The sequence below is a fragment of the Gastrolobium bilobum genome, unplaced genomic scaffold, assembly GCF_033153095.1.
Source record: "Gastrolobium bilobum isolate Gb01-03AN ecotype WA unplaced genomic scaffold, APGP_CSIRO_Gbil_v1 utg38683, whole genome shotgun sequence".
Taxonomy (NCBI): domain Eukaryota; kingdom Viridiplantae; phylum Streptophyta; class Magnoliopsida; order Fabales; family Fabaceae; genus Gastrolobium; species Gastrolobium bilobum.
Window position 1 is genome coordinate 3,500 of NW_026899857.1, and position 18,669 is coordinate 22,168.

The 18,669-nt window shown below is 30.9% G+C and overlaps 3 protein-coding genes across 3 annotated transcripts; 1 reads left to right on the top strand and 2 right to left on the bottom strand.

Moving 5' to 3' along the window:
- The first annotated feature begins 146 nt into the window (after positions 1-146).
- LOC133293960 (receptor-like cytoplasmic kinase 176) lies at positions 147-6,094 on the top strand. The gene is made up of 6 exons (XM_061492595.1): positions 147-204; positions 355-719; positions 807-942; positions 1,088-1,230; positions 1,330-1,453; positions 5,595-6,094. Exons 1-6 carry the CDS (start codon positions 147-149, stop codon positions 6,092-6,094), a joined length of 1,326 nt encoding a protein of 441 aa, XP_061348579.1.
- Positions 6,095-8,487: 2,393 nt separating this feature from the next.
- On the bottom strand, positions 8,488-11,711 carry LOC133293961 (formate dehydrogenase, mitochondrial-like). Its single transcript, XM_061492596.1, has 6 exons — positions 11,695-11,711; positions 10,443-10,507; positions 10,397-10,404; positions 9,248-9,780; positions 8,887-9,011; positions 8,488-8,708 (listed from the first exon to the last, which is right to left on the bottom strand). The coding sequence occupies exons 1-6, from the start codon at positions 11,709-11,711 to the stop codon at positions 8,488-8,490; spliced, it is 969 nt and encodes a 322-aa protein (XP_061348580.1).
- A 797-nt stretch (positions 11,712-12,508) lies between these two features.
- LOC133293969 (formate dehydrogenase, mitochondrial-like) lies at positions 12,509-15,430 on the bottom strand. Its single transcript, XM_061492606.1, has 6 exons — positions 15,355-15,430; positions 14,715-14,873; positions 13,575-14,118; positions 13,214-13,338; positions 12,926-13,038; positions 12,509-12,622 (listed from the first exon to the last, which is right to left on the bottom strand). Exons 1-6 carry the CDS (start codon positions 15,428-15,430, stop codon positions 12,509-12,511), a joined length of 1,131 nt encoding a protein of 376 aa, XP_061348590.1.
- Between the last annotated feature and the right edge of the window lie 3,239 nt (positions 15,431-18,669).

Below are 18,669 nucleotides of genomic sequence, written 5' to 3' on the forward strand. Positions count from 1 at the left end.
CCAGACTGCGAACCCCTCTATAAATTAAAAAAAAAAGAGGCTACAAACATTATAGACTCCGTGACCGAATTTCGTGGTTAGACACCTTTTTGTTTTTTTGCTTGCATTTGAAAGCCGTAAGTAACCTTTTAAATCGATTAATAAAGATGGGTGGTTGCTTTAGCAATAGGAGGATTAAGGGTGTGAGCCCTTCTTCCATTACAGGTCGGTCGGTCACCTTCTTCTTTTCTTTTTGACTTTTGCATCTTCATTTTATTTTATTTTATTTTTTGTTTGTTTTCTGTCGTCAATATGTGAATGAGCGAGCTAATTAACCTTTTTGACTTGCATGTTCTTGGCATGGCATTGATGTAGGGTTCACTTCTAGTTCTAGAAGTGTACGTGTAAACGTAAGCAGGAGGAGTGGCCATGACATCAGCTCCTCAAATAATAGCAGCAGTAATTCATCATCAGCCTCCATATCTGTCACTACTACTTCTAGAAGTGACGATGAGATCTTGCAGCAATCTTCCAATTTGAAAAGCTTCAGCTACAGTGAACTAAGAGCAGCCACAAGAAATTTCCGCCGAGATAGTGTCTTAGGGCAGGGTGGATTTGGTTCTGTTTTTAAGGGCTGGATTGATGAGCATTCACTTGCTCCTACCAAACCAGGAATCGGCATGATTGTTGCTGTAAAGAGGCTTAACCAAGAGGGCTTCCAGGGTCACAAAGAATGGTTGGTTAGTATCATTTCAATATTATTATTCTAATCTTCAGTTTCCTCTCCTCTCCTCTCTGATGCATATTATTATTATTCTAATCTTCAGGCTGAAATCAACTATCTTGGGCATCTGCAGCATCCTAATCTTGTCAAGTTAATAGGATACTGCTTCGAGGATCAGCATCGGCTTCTGGTTTATGAATTTATGCCTAAGGGCAGCATGGACAATCATCTCTTCAGAAGTTACTACCTTACCTTCTATTTTAGTCGTCGACTTCTTTTTGTTCCCATTAAAAGATTTTTTTTTATTTATTTATTATTATTTAAAGTTCAATTGTAAGTTCTAATCTAATACTAATATGTTGCCTGAAATCATCATTAATGCAGGAGGTTCTTATTATCAGTCATTCTCTTGGAGTTTACGATTGGAAATAGCCCTTGAGGCTGCAAGGTGTCTCGCTTTTCTCCATAGTACAGAACCTAAAGTCATATACCGTGACTTTAAAACTTCAAATATCCTACTTGATGCTGTATGTACATAATTCCAACTTTAGCATGTCCTGTTATGGTTGAATATGATGCATTTATTACTTGATTACTAAAATGCTTCATCACATGGTGCTTTGCAGAACTATAAGCCCAAACTCTCTGATTTTGGTTTGGCCAGAGATGGGCCAACTGGTGATAAAACCCATGTCTCTACTAGGGTCATCGGAACCCGTGGATATGTGGCACCGGAGTATCTTGCAACAGGTATGGTATTATCTCTGGTGTATTGTATTCCTAATTAGTTTTTAGTTTTACATATTAATATGCAAACAAGGAAGTGATGCCTGTTATATTTTCATAACTGGATTTTTTTTTGTTCTGCTAGGTCATCTCACTGCAAAGAGTGATGTATATAGTTTCGGAGTAGTTCTTCTCGAAATAATATCAGGAAGACGAGCTATAGACAATAACAAACCACCTGGAGAACATAACCTAGTTGAATGGGCCAAACCTTACCTATCCAACAAACGCCGAGTTTTTCGAGTAATGGATCCGCGTCTTGAGGGACAATATTCCCATACTCGAGCTCAAGCAGCAGCCACACTTGCTTTGCAATGTCTTGCTGCAGTACCTAAAAGCAGGCCAAATATGGATGAAGTGGTAAGAGCATTAGAGCTGCTTCAGGAACCAAAGGACATGCAGAAAAAAAATTGTCTTCAGAAAGAGCATCGCGAACGCAGTTCTGCACTCGGCCATCCCAACGGCCGCCCTACTGCTGACAAATAGTGCAGATGCTCCCAGAAAGGCTTCTGCTTATCCTAGGCCTGAGTTTTGTGATGTGGCCAGTTGTTGTAGGAAGAACGTAAAAAGTTCAGAGATATAGGTTTGGCTTGAGCCATAAATATGTTAGCTGTGTATAGTTTCTGTTATTTATATCTTGGTATTTTTAGCTAAACTAGCGAGTCTATTTTTAGCTAATAGCCTTTCTATTGGCCACTTCTGATTCTTTGAATTTTTTTTAGCGAGTCTATCACAATTATCTATGGTGATAAGCATCTAGGGAAGTTGAATAAGGTGTCTGTTTCCACCCTCAAAAAGCAATTAAAACAGCTGAGTCATTCCATTTCAAAATTTAAAATTCAGATGAGCAATTCCAATGTAAAAAGCAATTGAATCAGCTGACCAATTCCAATGAGTTGCCTGTAAGGCTGTCAACATTAAATAAGTTGCCTCTCACCATTCAAAATTCAAAAATCAAATTTAAAATTTCAAGTTAAATTTCAAATTCAAATTTGGAAATTAAAAGAGCAGTCAGATATACATTAATGAGCTATCTGCCACCAACATTTACAACAAATCTTGACCATTGATTTAAATCAAAAAATCTTGTCCATCGAATTCATCTTGAAAAATTGATTTTGTTTTATATTTATTTTATTAACTGATTTACCAAAGAAGGAAAGGTTTTTCAAATTATGTAATGTGAACACAAAGCTGAAAGTGAAGGAGAAAGCGACACATCAGCAAACTTGCCAAAGTTTGAATTCCATTTATTTTCTTTTTTTTAGATTTAAATGTAAATTGTAGGTTTGGATTTTTTTAGTAGTTATAATTACGATTTTTATGGAAAAAAAACATAAATTTGTTGAATTCCACTTAATCAAGGTTAATAAAAATTCAAATTTTAAACTGCAAAAATAAGGATCAAATGTTCTAATCAAATTTATTATTTTTATACATTCAAACCGTAGATTGGGTTCTTTCGAGTATTTAGAAAATATTTTTATTTTTCAAAAGTTGTAAATTTATAATTACACTGAATCAAGGTTAAAAAAAATCCAAACTTTAAATTTTAAAAATAAGTAAGAAATTTGTAGGTTGCGATTTTGTTGATTAGTACGAAATATTTTTTTTTTTGGAAAACAAAAGTAAATTTTTAAATACCACTGAAAATGTTTGTTGAAAATGTAGAGAAGGAAAAAGGTTTAGGGAATATCAATAAGGGTGTTGGTAAAAAATTAAATTTTAAATTTTAAAAAATCAGAACCGAAAGTTTGAATTCCATTTATTTTCTTTTTTTTAGATTTGAATTTAAATTGTAGGGTTGGATGTTTTTAGTAGTTATAATTGCAATTTTTATGGAAAAAAACATAAATTTGTTGAATTCCACTTAATCAAGGTTAATAAAAATTCAAATTTTAAACTGCAAAAATAAGGATCAAATGTTCTAATCAAATTTATTATTTTTATACATTCAAACCGTAGAGTGGGTTCTTTCGAGTATTTAGAAAATATTTTTATTTTTCAAAAGTTGTAAATTTTAGAATTACACTGAATCAAGGTTAAAAAAAATCCGAACTTTAAATTTTAAAAATAAGTACGAAATTTGTTATTTTTTTTGGAAAACAAAAGAATTTTTTTGAATACCACTGAATCAGGATAATAAAAATCCATATTTCGATGCCATAGATTTAAATGAGTTGCCTGTCACCATTCATAATTAAAAAATCAAATTTAAAATTTCAAGTTAAAATTCAAATTCAAATTTTGAAATTAAAAGAGCTGTCAGATATACATTAATGAGTTGTCTGCCACCAATATTTATAACAAATCTTGACCATTGATTTAAATCAAAAAAGGTTGTCCATCGAATTAATCTTGAAAAATTGATATTGTTTTATATTTATTTTGTTTTATTCACTGATTTACCAAAGAAGGAAAGGTTTTTATAATTCTATAGTGTGAACACAAAGCTGAAAGTGAAGGAGAAAGCGACAACTCAGCAAACTTGCCCAAGAATGGAATTCCTTTAAATTAGCTGACCCAAAACTTTCGAAAACTTTTCCCACCATCCATATTTTAAATTCAAAATTTGAAACCATTTCAAAATTCAAATTTATTGATCAGATGAACAATTTCAATGTAAAAAGCAATTAAAATAGCTGTGTCAATCCATTTCAAAATTTAAAATTTAGATGAGCAATTCCAATTTAAATAGCATTTAAATCAGCTGACCAATTCCAATGAGTTGCCTGTAAGGCTGTCATCATTAAATAAGTTGCCTTTCACCATTCAGAATTCAAAAATCAAATTTAAAATTTCAAGTTAAATTTCAAATTCAAATTTGGAAATTAAAAGACCAGTCAGATATACATTAATGAGTTGTCTGCCACCAACATTTATAACAAATCTTGACCATTGATTTAAATCAAAAAATCTTGTCCATCGAATTAATCTTGAAAAATTGATTTTGTTTTATATTTATTTTATTTTATTCACTGATTTACCAAAGAATTTATTGATCAGATGAACAATTTCAATGTAAAAAGCAATTAAAACAGCTGAGTCATTCCATTTCAAAATTTAAAATTCAGATGAGCAATTCCAATGTAAAAAGCAATTGAATCAGCTAACCAATTCCAATGAGTTGCCTGTAAGGCTGTCAACATTAAATAAGTTGCCTCTCACCATTCAGAATTCAAAAATCAAATTTAAAATTTCAAGTTAAATTTCAAATTCAAATTTGGAAATTAAAAGAGCAATCATATATACATTAACGAGCTATCTGCCACCAACATTTACAACAAATCATGACCATTGATTTAAATCAAAGAATCTTGTCCATCGAATTCATCTTGAATAATTGATTTTGTTTTATATTTATTTTATTAACTGATTTACCAAAGAAGGAAAGGTTTTTCAAATTCTGTAATGTGAACACAAAGCTGAAAGTGAAGGAGAAAGCGACACATCAGCAAACTTGCCAAAGTTTGAATTCCATTTATTTTCTTTTTTTTTAGATTTAAATGTAAATTGTAGGTTTGGATTTTTTTAGTAGTTATAATTACGATTTTTATGGAAAAAAAACATAAATTTGTTGAATTCCACTTAATCAAGGTTAATAAAAATTCAAATTTTAAACTGCAAAAATAAGGATCAAATGTTCTAATCAAATTTATTATTTTTATACATTCAAACCGTAGAGTGGGTTCTTTCGAGTATTTAGAAAATATTTTTATTTTTCAAAAGTTGTAAATTTTAGAATTACACTGAATCAAGGTTAAAAAAAATCCAAACTTTAAATTTTAAAAATAAGTAAGAAATTTGTAGGTTGGGATTTTGTTGATTAGTACGAAATTAGTAGGTTTTTATAATTCTGTAGTGTGAACACATGTCTCTCTGATTTTGGGTTGGCCAGAGATGGGCCAACTGGTGATAAAACCCATGTCTCTACTAGGGTCATCGGAACCCGTGGATATGTGGCACCGGAGTATCTTGCAACAGGTATGGTATTATGTCTGGTGTATTGTATTCCTAATTAGTTTTTAGTTTTACATATTAATATGCAAACAAGGAAGTGATGCCTGTTATATTTTCATAACTGGAATTTTTTTTGTTTTGCTAGGTCATCTCACTGCAAAGAGTGATGTATATAGTTTTGGAGTAGTTCTTCTCGAAATAATATCAGGAAGACGAGCTATAGACAATAACAAACCACCTGGAGAACATAACCTAGTTGAATGGGCCAAACCTTACCTATCCAACAAACGCCGAGTTTTTCGAGTAATGGATCCGCGTCTTGAGGGACAATATTCCCATACTCGAGCTCAAGCAGCAGCCACACTTGCTTTGCAATGTCTTGCTGTAGTACCTAAAAGCAGGCCAAATATGGATGAAGTGGTAAGAGCATTAGAGCTGCTTCAGGAATCAAAGGACATGCAGAAAAAAAATTGTCTTCAGAAAGAGCATCGCGAACGCAGTTCTGCACTCGGCCATCCCAACGGCCGCCCTATAGCTGACAAAGGTAGTGCAGATGCTCCCAGAAAGGCTTCTGCTTATCCTAGGCCTGAGTTTTGTGATGTGGCCAGTTGTTGTAGGAAGAACGTAAAAAGTTCAGAGATATAGGTTTGGCTTGAGCCATAAATATGTTAGCTATGTATAGTTTCTGTTATTTATATCTTGGTATTTTTAGCTACACTAGCGAGTCTATTTTTAGCTAATAGCCTTTCTATTGGCCACTTCTGATTCTTTGAATTTTTTTTTAGCGAGTCTATCACAATTATCTATGGTGATAAGCATCTAGGAAAGTTGAATCAGGTGTCTGTTTCCACCCTCAATCTCAGTCAAACCAGATTAGTGGGGTAATTGATGAAATAATGAAGAAATAAGAGTCAAAATTAAATAAAGCTATTTGAAAGGATTTGATCAAGAGTATATATTTTGGCTTCTGTTCTTAGAAGGTTATCAACATCTTCTGTTTTTTTTTTTTACTTTTCCCCCTACATGAATTGTTTGCAAAAGAAAATTTGTCCACCTTTATTTTCCAAAAAAGAAACAATTTGTCTAGCTCCAAATACAAGTTTTTCAGCATGTTTGTAACTGCAATACTTCAGATCTTCCAACCTTGAAAACACATGTTCCCAATCAAATTGCAGACATAATTTTTCCCTAGAATGAGGTTCTTGACATTACTATCAGTAAAATCTTTCTCAACAACTCAATAATTACTAAACCATGATGTAGATTTGAGAAAAGATTGACCACTAAATCATTGATACCATTAATCCAAGTTTTTTGTGCTTGTTTTATAGTGATACCTAAAGTTCAAAACAGAGAAAAATATCATCAAGTCTATTGGTATATGTTGGACGTTTAGCAAGTGCACTAGTCGTACAAGTAATAAAATGATGAGTAAAGATCGTTCCCACGAGGAATTGTGTTCAAACACCAATATACCATAGAAAACTAATTTGAATCAAATAAGAGTTTGTAAAAATCATGAATAATTTGTCACCAGAAAATTGATTTTAAGTAAATTGACACAAAGTAAATATGGATTAGGAATTAATAAAATCAACAAGTAGTCATAAAACAACTTTCCTCCATGATAACCCATATAAAAATTGATCATATGATGAATTCCTTTCCATGTGATGTTAATCAACCTTTTACTTATCATCAAGATGTAATCCCTTACTACCCTGATAGAAACATTAATCAGAAACCCCAATCCCTTGGTGATTTCTTTCTTAATACATGCATGAAATACTAAGGTTTTAAGATTACATCAGAACTCTAGCATCAATCCCTTGAGTACTAGAATTCTGATGTTGAGATTATCAAATACAGAAGTCATATAAACATCCATGTTCTATACTACTTCTTTGATAGAAATAATTAACTCAGAAAATCTCAAATCAGCACATGAAAAATACTTCATCATATTAATCAAATCAACATAATATTATCATGGAGTTCCATTGCATTCAGACTACAAAGACTCTACTCAGACATGACTAAGGAATAAATAAGAGAAGAAGAAACAAACTTCATTTCCATGTTGAGAGTCTTCAATCTCCAAACTATTACAAGGAAATCCTAATACAAAAACTAAGAGAATTTAGAGAGAAGTCAGACTAAGTTTAAGAGAGAGAAAGAGTTCAGATCCCCAAGATTTTCTCTAAGTGTCAAGGCTTTGCCTTATATAGTGTTACAATTAAAAACAGAAAACTGATGTGGGCGCTAAAACGTCCATAAGTGGCCGTTTTAGCGTCCATGCTTTACGTATGCTCAACTGCTTTTAACTGATTTCAACGCTAAAACGTTAAGGAATGACCGTTTTAGCGTCCAAACTTGGGAATGCTCAACTAACTTTAACTGACTCCAACGCTAAAACGTTTGATTTGGACGTTTTAGCGGTGAAGACCAGAATCTTTTTCCACTTTAGGGCGCTAAAACGCATATTGCAGGCCGTTTTAGCGCCCAAGACCAGCAATTTTCCATCTTCTTAGTGTAGCAGCGCGCTAAAACGCTCTGTGTGGACGTTTTAGCGCTCATCACCAGCAAGTTTTGGCCTCTTTCTGTAACAGGGCGCTAAAACGCTCAGTGTGGACGTTTTAGCGCTCAACACCAGCAAGTTTTGGCCTCTTCCTGTAACAGGGCGCTAAAACGCTCAGTGTGGACGTTTTAGCGCTCAACACTTAGGCAATTTTTCTCCTCTTGAGCTCCAGAATCTTCTTCCTTCTCCAGTTGTCTTTCAAGCTTGCTTTTCCTACAAGAATCATACAAATTTCCAATAAAGCTCTTGAACTTGTAATTTAGGACATCTTAGGACATTAACCTTGTTTTTCATCATTTAATCACACAATTTGATCCTAATTCCTGCTAAAAACCATGATGAACTAAGGGTTCATCAGTATATATTACATACCACTTTTTCTTTGATCTTTTTTTTTTTTTGAAAACCTTCTTTGTTCTTTTCAGCATCAGAAAGAGTTCCTGATCCATCTCAAACAACCTTACTGCCTCTTTGATTCTGCAGATGGAGTCTGCACCTCTTTGACTTTCTTGGATGCATGTTTTGCATCAACAACATCCTTTAATGTCTGACCATGATCTGATTTCAAATTATTTTTATCACTAGCTTTGGCTTCATGAAGTTGCTTTCGGAAGTAGTAGACCAATATCTCTTGATTATGAAGTTGTTTTTTTCCAATTGGTTTCTGTTTTATCCATATAACTAACCTATAGAAACAAGAGATTCAAAATGGTGATGAAAGAAATTAGCAAAGGAGAGGAATGACATAAATCTCTTTCACCTCTAAACAACTTAGTATGAAAGTTGTCACATTACTTCAACAATAATCTCTTGTGTTGTTGGAAACACACAAATTTTTATCAGCTGATTTTAGAATTACCTGCTATGTGCCCACTAGAGCAAGCATCAGCAACAGCTTGGGTATCCATAATTGCCCCACGAGCATTGTTAACAATCAAGACACCCTTCTTGCACTTGGCAATTCTATTTTTGTCAAACAATCCCCTGAATCATAAAAAACTTTGGTTACTACTCATTATTGAAAAATGATCAAAGAATTGTCCCATCAACAAAATGCTTAGAATATACATGTTATGTACATCATTCAAACAAAATATTTAGTCATTTCTACATTGGATTAGCTATGAATTCCATGTGATCATGCATTGCCCATAAAAATTATAAATGGCTAAAATTTCAAGTTTTAAAAATTCTTTCATTGGATTGGCATTAAGTTGTACCTTGGCTGGTCAGTGAGAGGGGTATTGATAACAATTACATCACACTTTGGAAGCATTGCATCAAGGTCCTCCTCAAACTTAGCTCCAATTTGCTCCTCCAATTCAGCTTCCATCTTAACTCTATCATGATATAGAAGGTTACAGTTAAAGGGTTTCAACCTTTGGAGTAAAAGCCTCCCAATACGTCCAGCACCAACAGTTCCAACAGTCTTTCCTTCAAGATCATAAGCTCTATGTGCAACCTCAGCAACATTCCATTCTCCAGTTTTAGCCTGATGGTACGCGGGCAAGAAATTCCTCACTAGAATGAGGATTCTCATGAGTTCATCTTCAGCAACAGACACTACATTGCTTCCTGTGACCTCTGCCACAGTTAAACCAGCAGCAGCAGCAGCCTTTAGATCAATGTGATCAGAACCAACGCCAGCAGTCAAAAGAAGCTCTAAATTTTTAGCTTTTTTTATTCTTTCCGCAGTGACATAGGCAGGGTGAAATGGTGTAGATATGAGGACATGAAGATCATCAACGTGTAGAGACGGGCAAAGATAAATGCTGCACCTCCTGCAATTCCAATGGAGACTCGAGTTGAGAAGGCTCTTGATGCTATCTATGTGTGTTGCTTTGGAAAAGACCCTATAGAGGAAGAAGATGAGAGATTGTTGAGTTCAATGTTTAGTGCTGTTTTTCCATCAGTTAAGCCATAAGAGATCAAGCGCCTTGTGAAAGACAAGGCAGAGAAAGTAGCAGAAGGAGTTAACGATGATTATGTTACAGAGGCCAAGCCCCTATCAAAAGAAGCTGTGGAAATGCAAATGAAAGACCTTAAGTTCCTTAGACAAAATAGTGAGACTTAACTATTGTGAAGCCTATGATTTTTAACACAATGGATTGAATGAAATTACATTTTTTATTTCCAAAATCAACTAAAGAAGTTCAAACTCTTCAATGTCAGTACATTTATTAATTATTTTAGTGTGCCTTCCTGATTTTTATGTGATCAACCAATGATCTTGACATTTGACAATGGAAAATTAAAAAGCCTAATACATTTTGCTTCACCCAAATTGGTTTGCTAGTTGGCCTTCCTTGACAATGTATTGTTATTCCAAAGCATCTTTACTGATTTTATTTTCATTTTTTCATTTTTAGTTCTAATTCTTTGAGGTATTAGAATGTGGTTAAATATAATTCTAACCACAATCCAGTCCTTCTTGGTCATCAGTGAAAATGTGCTGACAAAGATCTCTGATTGATCTTTTTCTTTTTTCTTTTTAAGTACATTACACTTCACTATCCCAAAGTTTGTTAAAATGACAGCAGAAAACTTATTAAAAATTACACTACATCCCAGAAGTTAATTATACTTATAAGTTTTTTTTCCTTACAATTATTTTGTTCTTTTGGATCAAAACCAAATCAATAACTCTCTCATTTGATGTTATTTTATAACTATTCATTTGATTTTGATCTAAAAATAATGAAGCAATTGTAAGAGGTAAGAAAAAAGAGATGGTAAGAGTAATCTCCTTCTTATTTTATATATAACTAATTATTTTCTTACTACCGTTAATTATTTAAAAAAAATCTAATCTTTGATATTGTGTATTTTTAATTTATATTGATAAAACATTAATTGTTAAAAGAAATTAAATATAAGTAATATAAAAAATTAACATCATTAAAAAGCTATTGTTATTAATTGAAAATACTTAACTGTATTAAGTCAGTAGGTAGTGAAAGATAAAAGAAAGAAATAGAGTGTAATTTTTTATAAGTTTTGAATTTGACAAACCTCAGGAGTGTAATTTACTTAAATATTTTAATCTAGTTATATAAGTATGTAACAAATAATAATAAATAATTTTTTTAAATACTTAACGATGTTAAGTCAGTAGTGAGTCAAAAAATAAATAAATAGAAGAGTAAACACCTTTTTTAGTCCTTGTCAATATCTACGAAGTCTTTTTTAGTCCCTGGCAATAAAAAAGGACCAAATTGGTCCCTGAAATTACAAAAAAAGGGGCCATGTTAGTCCTTATGTCAACTCTCAAATATGTATAGTAGCACTTTTCTTGTACTTTCAGGGACCAATTTGGTCCTTTTTTATTGTCAGGGACTGAAAAAGACTTCGTAGATATTGCCAGGGACTAAAAAGGGTGTTTACTCTAAATAGAATGAAATGCAACTTTTAATCAAGTTTGGAATTTGGAGTTTGTTATCCTTTTAACAAATATCGAGATGCGAAATGTAATTTACTCTTTTTAAATTGAACGTATTATTTATTCCAAAAAAAAAAAATTTTGAACGTATTATGTATTTTTCAAATTTAGAGGAAAAATGTATATTTTTATGAAACCATATGGTTGGTCTGGTCGACATAATTTGCTTTTTTTCGTCAATTTTAAATTTCTTAATAATAATCATTTGTATTAATTTTCTCCCATTACAACACAAGTAGCACCATGGTAGTAAAAATCTGGATATAAATCTTAAAATTTTGATTTTAACGATTTATTTTTCCTAAAACGATTTAGATTTAACTTAAAATCATTTTCAATATAAAATCTCGATTTAGACATTTACTTAAGTCCCGATTTTAAGATTTAAATCTCGATTTTAACTATTGGAATGATGTTAAGCAAGTTAGAAAAATTGTTGAATATAACATTGCTGATGTTTCATCCGAAGATGAATGAATTGTGGAAAATGAAGGAACTTTATCTCATGATGAAAGTTTAAATGAAGACAATTTTGAATGATGTAGTTGAAGATCACGTGAAACAGAATGTCTTTGATGATAATAACTTGAATGATTTATTAGCTTAGACCCTTAGAGTGTGACAATTATATGCAAATGTATAAGGATGGTGGCATGTAGTCTATTTTTCTTAATTTTTTTTATACATAAGCATATGTATATAAAAATTTAATTTTAGAGTGCAGGTAAAATCTACGATTTGTATTACGATTTTACGATTTACGATTTTTATTCCTTTTTCGATTTTAGGTAAAATCTCAATTTTGAGTAACTTTGAGTAGCACATTCAAATTCGAAAAACACAAAGGAACTATAATTGAAGACTAGGGCGTTCATTACAATTTCATTTCTGAAATCAATTAAACGAGTTCAAACTCAACAAAGCAAGTACATTATTTTATTTGGGGTGTGTATATGTGAATAATCACACATACACACACACCCCTTTATTTGTTCATCCGTCAAAGCAGGAAAATTCGAACGCCTCATCAATACACCTTCATTCAACGGTATTGGCTTGCTATTTGACCCTCCTTGACAATGTAGTTTTGTTCTGGAAAGTCTTCACCCTTAAAGTGCCTCTCAAGCATATCTTTGACCCCAGCAGCATAACGTAGCTGAATAAGTTTCATTCATTATTATCAGTATGAGATTAATATTTCTTATGTTGTAGAAGATAATTTTATCTCCTACACACACATAAAAATGTGTAAGGCCTATGTGTGGGGTCATATAATAATAAAAGAGAGAAAAAAAATATACACCTCATATACTTTTTTATGTGTATGTAGGAGATAATTTTATCTCCTATAACATATGAAACACTAATCTCTGTTAGTATTCCATCAAGAACATGGCAAATGAAGTGAAAGAATTTGGACACAAAAAAGACAAGTTCATGTCTAGAAAACTTAAATTACCTGTGCATCTATGGTGGTACCAAAAACATGAGGAGTCATGGCATGGTTTGGCATATAGCGCCATGGATGATCCTTTGGAGCTGGTTGTGGGAACCAAACATCACCACTGTAACCTATAGAGAAACAAGAGATTCCAAATGGTGATGAAAGAAATTAGCAAAGGAGAGGAATGACATAAATCTCTTTCACCTCTAAACAACTTAGTATGAAAGTTGTCACATTACTTCAACAATAATCTCTTGTGTTGTTGGAAACACACAAATTTTTATCAGCTGATTTTAGAATTACCTGCTATGTGCCCACTAGAGCAAGCATCAGCAACAGCTTGGGTATCCATAATTGCCCCACGAGCATTGTTAACAATCAAGACACCCTTCTTGCACTTGGCAATTCTATTTTTGTCAAACAATCCCCTGAATCATAAAAAACTTTGGTTACTACTCATTATTGAAAAATGATCAAAGAATTGTCCCACCAACAAAATGCTTAGAATATACATGTTATGTACATCATTCAAGCAAAATATTTAGTCATTTCTACATTGGATTAGCTATGAATTCCATGTGATAATGCATTGCCCATAAAAATTATAAATGGCTAAAATTTCAAGTTTTAAAAATTCTTTCATTGGATTGGCATTAAGTTGTACCTTGTCTGGTCAGTGAGAGGGGTATTGATAACAATTACATCACACTTTGGAAGCATTGCATCAAGGTCCTCCTCAAACTTAGCTCCAATTTGCTCCTCCAATTCAGCTTCCATCTTAACTCTATCATGATATAGAAGGTTACAGTTAAAGGGTTTCAACCTTTGGAGTAAAAGCCTCCCAATACGTCCAGCACCAACAGTTCCAACAGTCTTTCCTTCAACAAGATCATAAGCTCTATGTGCAACCTCAGCAACATTCCATTCTCCAGTACTAGCCTGATGGTACCCGGGCAAGAAATTCCTCACTAGAATGAGGATTCTCATGAGTTCATCTTCAGCAACAGACACTACATTGCTTCCTGTGACCTCTGCCACAGTTAAACCAGCAGCAGCAGCAGCCTTAAGATCAATGTGATCAGAACCAACGCCAGCAGTCAAAAGAAGCTCTAAATTTTTAGCTTTTTTTATTCTTTCCGCAGTGACATAGGCAGGGTGAAATGGTGTAGATATGAGGACATGAAGATCATCAATGTGTTTCTCAAGTTCTGCCAAAGGAACAACAAATAGTGTTAAAGAATAATATAATCATTAAAACTTAAAAGGCCCTCACACAACAGTTTTCACACAACAGCTTAAGTTTCTTTACATGTATCAAAGCTTCAGTAATAGTAATTATAAGGTTATGAATTCAATCCTTACCGTCCCATTTTCTAATGGAATTAAGTAAATCACGAAGTAAATTAAAAAACAGGCTTGTGCAATGTCCATGCTTCAAGTTCAAAAAAATTTTGCGTGAGGGTGTGTGTCAAAGAATAATATAAACCATTAAAAATGTCCTTATCCAACTGCTTAAGTTTTTGGGTTGAATTAATTTTTTACAAATAGCAATCATAATCTTAAAAGGAGAAAATTCGATATATAATATAAGTATCATAATCTTTATATGCATTCACAATTGCATGCTTTGAAGCTTGGTTGCTTAATTGCATGTAATATGTATTGTGTTACATGTTGATAAGAAAAATAATATTAAGAGAAAATTGCTCTGAAAATTGACATGTTATTGAAAGAGAATAAATTACAATACAAAGTACATTTAAATTTAATATATAGTTACAGATTAATTTGGCTAAATGCTAACCAGAATCAAGTCCTTCTTTGTCATCAGTGACAATGTATTGATGACCCTGTGATTCAAGCCACTCACGTATACCCAATGCTGATTCAGCACATCCCACAAAATTGGGATTCAGGGAAGCATACTCATTGCCTTTGTAGAACACCCCCACAATCTTCTTCCCTCCATCCATGGCCTATCATCAATCATAGAAATATTAATAATAATTGAATATTTTGAAATATTTTTTTTTTGGTGGTTATTTTTAAAAAATTGGTACTTTATACATAAAGATTAAGAAATTTATGAAATATTTTATAAAAAAAATAAATTCGTATGATTTTATCACTCTCTCCTTTTATTAACACCTTTGATTTAATTTCGTGAATATATCAAAAGATAAGGATGAAAATAAAAAATATATAGTTAATGTTTTGTAGAATTTTGAGGTAAAAAATAATTTAAAATAAACTAAAATTTCAAAAGTCATGACTTTAAAATAAGAATCTGTGCAAATATTCGCTAACATATATCTTGGTCATATAAAACTAAACATTAGTGAATTCTTAATAAAAACAGATGAATTTGATGACTCCTATGTGACTGTGGTGAACTAAAACACATGTACTTTGCTATGCGAGGTGTGATATATTGTATGTAGAACAGAGTATTGTGGTTGATATGGAAGAAGGTGAAAGCAGGGAACGAACCTCAGAGGAAGCAGCGCGTTTCATTGCCATTATCACCTAAACCGAAGATTGAAAGTAAAAAAATGTTTTAATATAAGGAGTGAATTGAAGTATGTAGAACAGTAGAGTAGAATGAGCTTTATATAGAGCACAAAAGTAGACAGAATAGGGAGGTTTTTTTTTTATATAGAAAAAAAAGATATTATGAATATTGCCATTTCATTTTGATCACTATTATTTAATTGCATTGGAAAATTGGAAGGTAATTAATGACTTTATTAATATTAAATATTAATTATTATCTATTTTTTTATATAAATAAAGAAGAAGTTCAACTTAAATAATTATAAGAATAATGAATTTTATATTCAAGCTTCATGGTGCTCTTTAGGGGTGTTAACGGGCCGAGCCGAGCCGAGCTTTGATCTTAATGGGCCAAGCCTGTATTTAAACGTGTCAGACTGGCCTTAGCCTGTTACCTGTTACGAATATAATATTAACCTGTGGCCTGATTCGTTTACAAAAATAAAAGCATGTCTCAAGCCTGTGGCCTGTTTATTTATTAAAAATAAAAATATTACCTTCCAATTTGTAGCAGTATTTAGCCCATTAATCATGAACTGATATGTATTTTTTTGTAAGAAAATAATAGTTGTTTCTTTATTAATAAAAAAATATTAATATTAAAAAATCAAAATAACAACAGCACATTTACTTTATTTTACGTTGTTTTTTCCTTAATTTTCTTCCACATTCTAGATTTTTTACATTAAATTTTCTTTCACATTTCTTAATATTCTAGATTTTTTACACTAGATTTGAACCCCACCAATAAATTTTCTTCCACATTTTACATTAAATTTTCTTCCACGGTCGCCGCCATAAGCATCATTATAAGCCGTGGAATCTGCATGGCTTATAAAAATAGATGATGAACATGACTTCATTTACCTGTTGGTGGGACGATGACTTAGATCGGGGAGAAGAGATAGAGCAAAGACAGAAAACTGAGAAAATGATGTTGAAATGATTAATATAAAAATATAAAAAATAAATAAATTTAATGTATACGGGCCAGCCTCCAAGGCTTCAAGGTCGGGCTTGGCTATGGAAGCCTGAGGCCTTTTAAATAAAAAGGCTTTTGCATAGGTATAAGTCTGGGCTTAATAATAATAAAAAACGAGCCGGGCCGAGCCAAAACGGGCCGGGTCGGGCCTAAGGCCCCTGATAGGCCCCTGGGCTTATTATCACCCCTAGTGCTCTTAATGATTCTAATTAGTAATCATATAAATCATTTTAACGTTTGAAATTAAGGTTAACACTTGTTATTATTATATATACTTGACTAATATTGAAAATAATAAAAATTAATAATTGATATTTTAATAAATTACATTATCAATTGACAAAATGGTAAATTTTTTATATTATTTAACTACTATTATTATATTGTATATAGAATTAAAATGGAAAGTAGTTAACTTTAGTTTATCATTGAAATTTATAAATATTAACATAAAATGATTCATAATAAATTCTGAGTGTATTTTTAATTTTAAAAAAGTTTTATCTAGAACTTCAAAATGCATTGGAGATAATGAGGTAATTAATGACTTGACTAATATTAAATATTAACTATTATGGGCATAATATTTAGTATGATAAATAAAGTTTAAAAATTACGGGCATAAGATTTGTTGCCTTTTTATTTTGATCACTATTTGTGAATTTTATTGGAATTCGTAAAATAATTAATGACTTTATTAATTTTAATTATTGTATATATATATAAAAATGAAAATGACTTGACTAATAATATAAATCATTTTATTGTTTGAAATTAAGGTTAACACTTGTTATTATTATATATACTTGACTAATATTGAAAATAATAAAAATTAATAATTGATATTTTAATAAATTACATGATCAATTGACAAAATGGTAAATGTTTTATATTTTTCACTACCATTTTTATATTGTATATAGAATTAAAATGGAAAATAGTTAACTTTAGTTTATCATTGAAATTTATAAATATTAACATAAAATAATTCATAATAAATTCTGAGTGTATTCTTAATTTTCTAAAAAGAATTTATCTAGAACATCAAAATGCATTGGAGATAATGAGGTAATTAATGACTTGACTAATATTAAATATTAACTATTATGGGCATAATATTTAGTATGATAAATAAAGTTTAAAAATTACGGGCATAAGATTTGTTGCCTTTTTATTTTGATCACTATTTGTGAATTGTATTGGAATTCGTAAAATAATTAATGACTTTATTAATTTTAATTATTATATATATATATATATATATATATATATATAAATGAAAATGACTTCACTAATATAAATCATTTTTTTGTTTGAAATTAAGGTTAACACTTGTTATTATTATATATACTTGACTAATATTGAAAATAATAAAAATTAATAATTGATATTTTAATAAATTACATGATCAATTGACAAAATGGTAAATGTTTTATACTATTTCACTACCATTATTATATTGTATATATAATTAAAATGGAAAAGAGTTAACTTTAGTTTATCATTGAAATTTATAAATATTAACATAAAATGATTCATAATAAATTCTGAGTGTATTTTTAATTTTCAAAAAGTTTTATCTAGAACTTCAAAATGCATTGGAGATAATGAGGTCATTAATGACTTGACTAATATTAAATATTAACTATTATGGGCTTAATTTTTAGTATGATAAATAAAGTTTAAAAATTACGGGCATAAGATTTGTTGCCTTTTTATTTTTGATCACTATTTGTGAATTGTATTGGAATTCGTAAAAAAATTAATGACTTTATTAATTTTAATTATTGTAAATATATATATATATATATATATATATATATATATATATAAATGAAAATGACTTGACTAATATAAATCATTTTAACGTTTGAAATTAAGGTTAACACTTGTTATTATTATATATACTTGACTAATATTGAAAGTAATAAAAATTAATAATTGGTATTTTAATAAATTACATGATCAATTGACAAAATGGTAAATGTTTTATATTATTTCACTACCATTATTATATTGTATATATGATTAAAATGGAAAAGAGTTTTTTTTTTTTTGGTAAAAAGGAAAATGGAAAAGAGTTAACTTTAGTTTATCATTGAAATTTATAAATATTAACATAAAATGATTCATAATAAATTCTGAGTGTATTTTTAATTTTAAAAAAGTTTTATCTAGAACTTCAAAATGCATTGGAGATAATGAGGTAATTAATGACTTGACT

Coding starts and splice junctions, on each gene's coding strand:
- LOC133293960 (XM_061492595.1), top strand. CDS start 147: ATGGGTGGTTGCTTTAGCAATAGGAGGATTAAGGGTGTGAGCCCTTCT. Junction 720..806: donor AGGGTCACAAAGAATGGTTG/GTTAGTATCATT, acceptor TCTAATCTTCAG/GCTGAAATCAACTATCTTGG. Junction 943..1,087: donor GGACAATCATCTCTTCAGAA/GTTACTACCTTA, acceptor TCATTAATGCAG/GAGGTTCTTATTATCAGTCA.
- LOC133293961 (XM_061492596.1), bottom strand. Junction 9,012..9,247: donor CCTCTCACTGACCAGCCAAG/GTACAACTTAAT, acceptor TTTATGATTCAG/GGGATTGTTTGACAAAAATA. Junction 8,709..8,886: donor CTCTAGTGGGCACATAGCAG/GTAATTCTAAAA, acceptor TCTATAGGTTAG/TTATATGGATAAAACAGAAA.
- LOC133293969 (XM_061492606.1), bottom strand. CDS start 15,430: ATGGCAATGAAACGCGCTGCTTCCTCTGAGGTTCGTTCCCTGCTTTCA. Junction 14,874..15,354: donor CATATCAACCACAATACTCT/GTTCTACATACA, acceptor CCATGGATGGAG/GGAAGAAGATTGTGGGGGTG. Junction 13,339..13,574: donor CCTCTCACTGACCAGACAAG/GTACAACTTAAT, acceptor TTTATGATTCAG/GGGATTGTTTGACAAAAATA.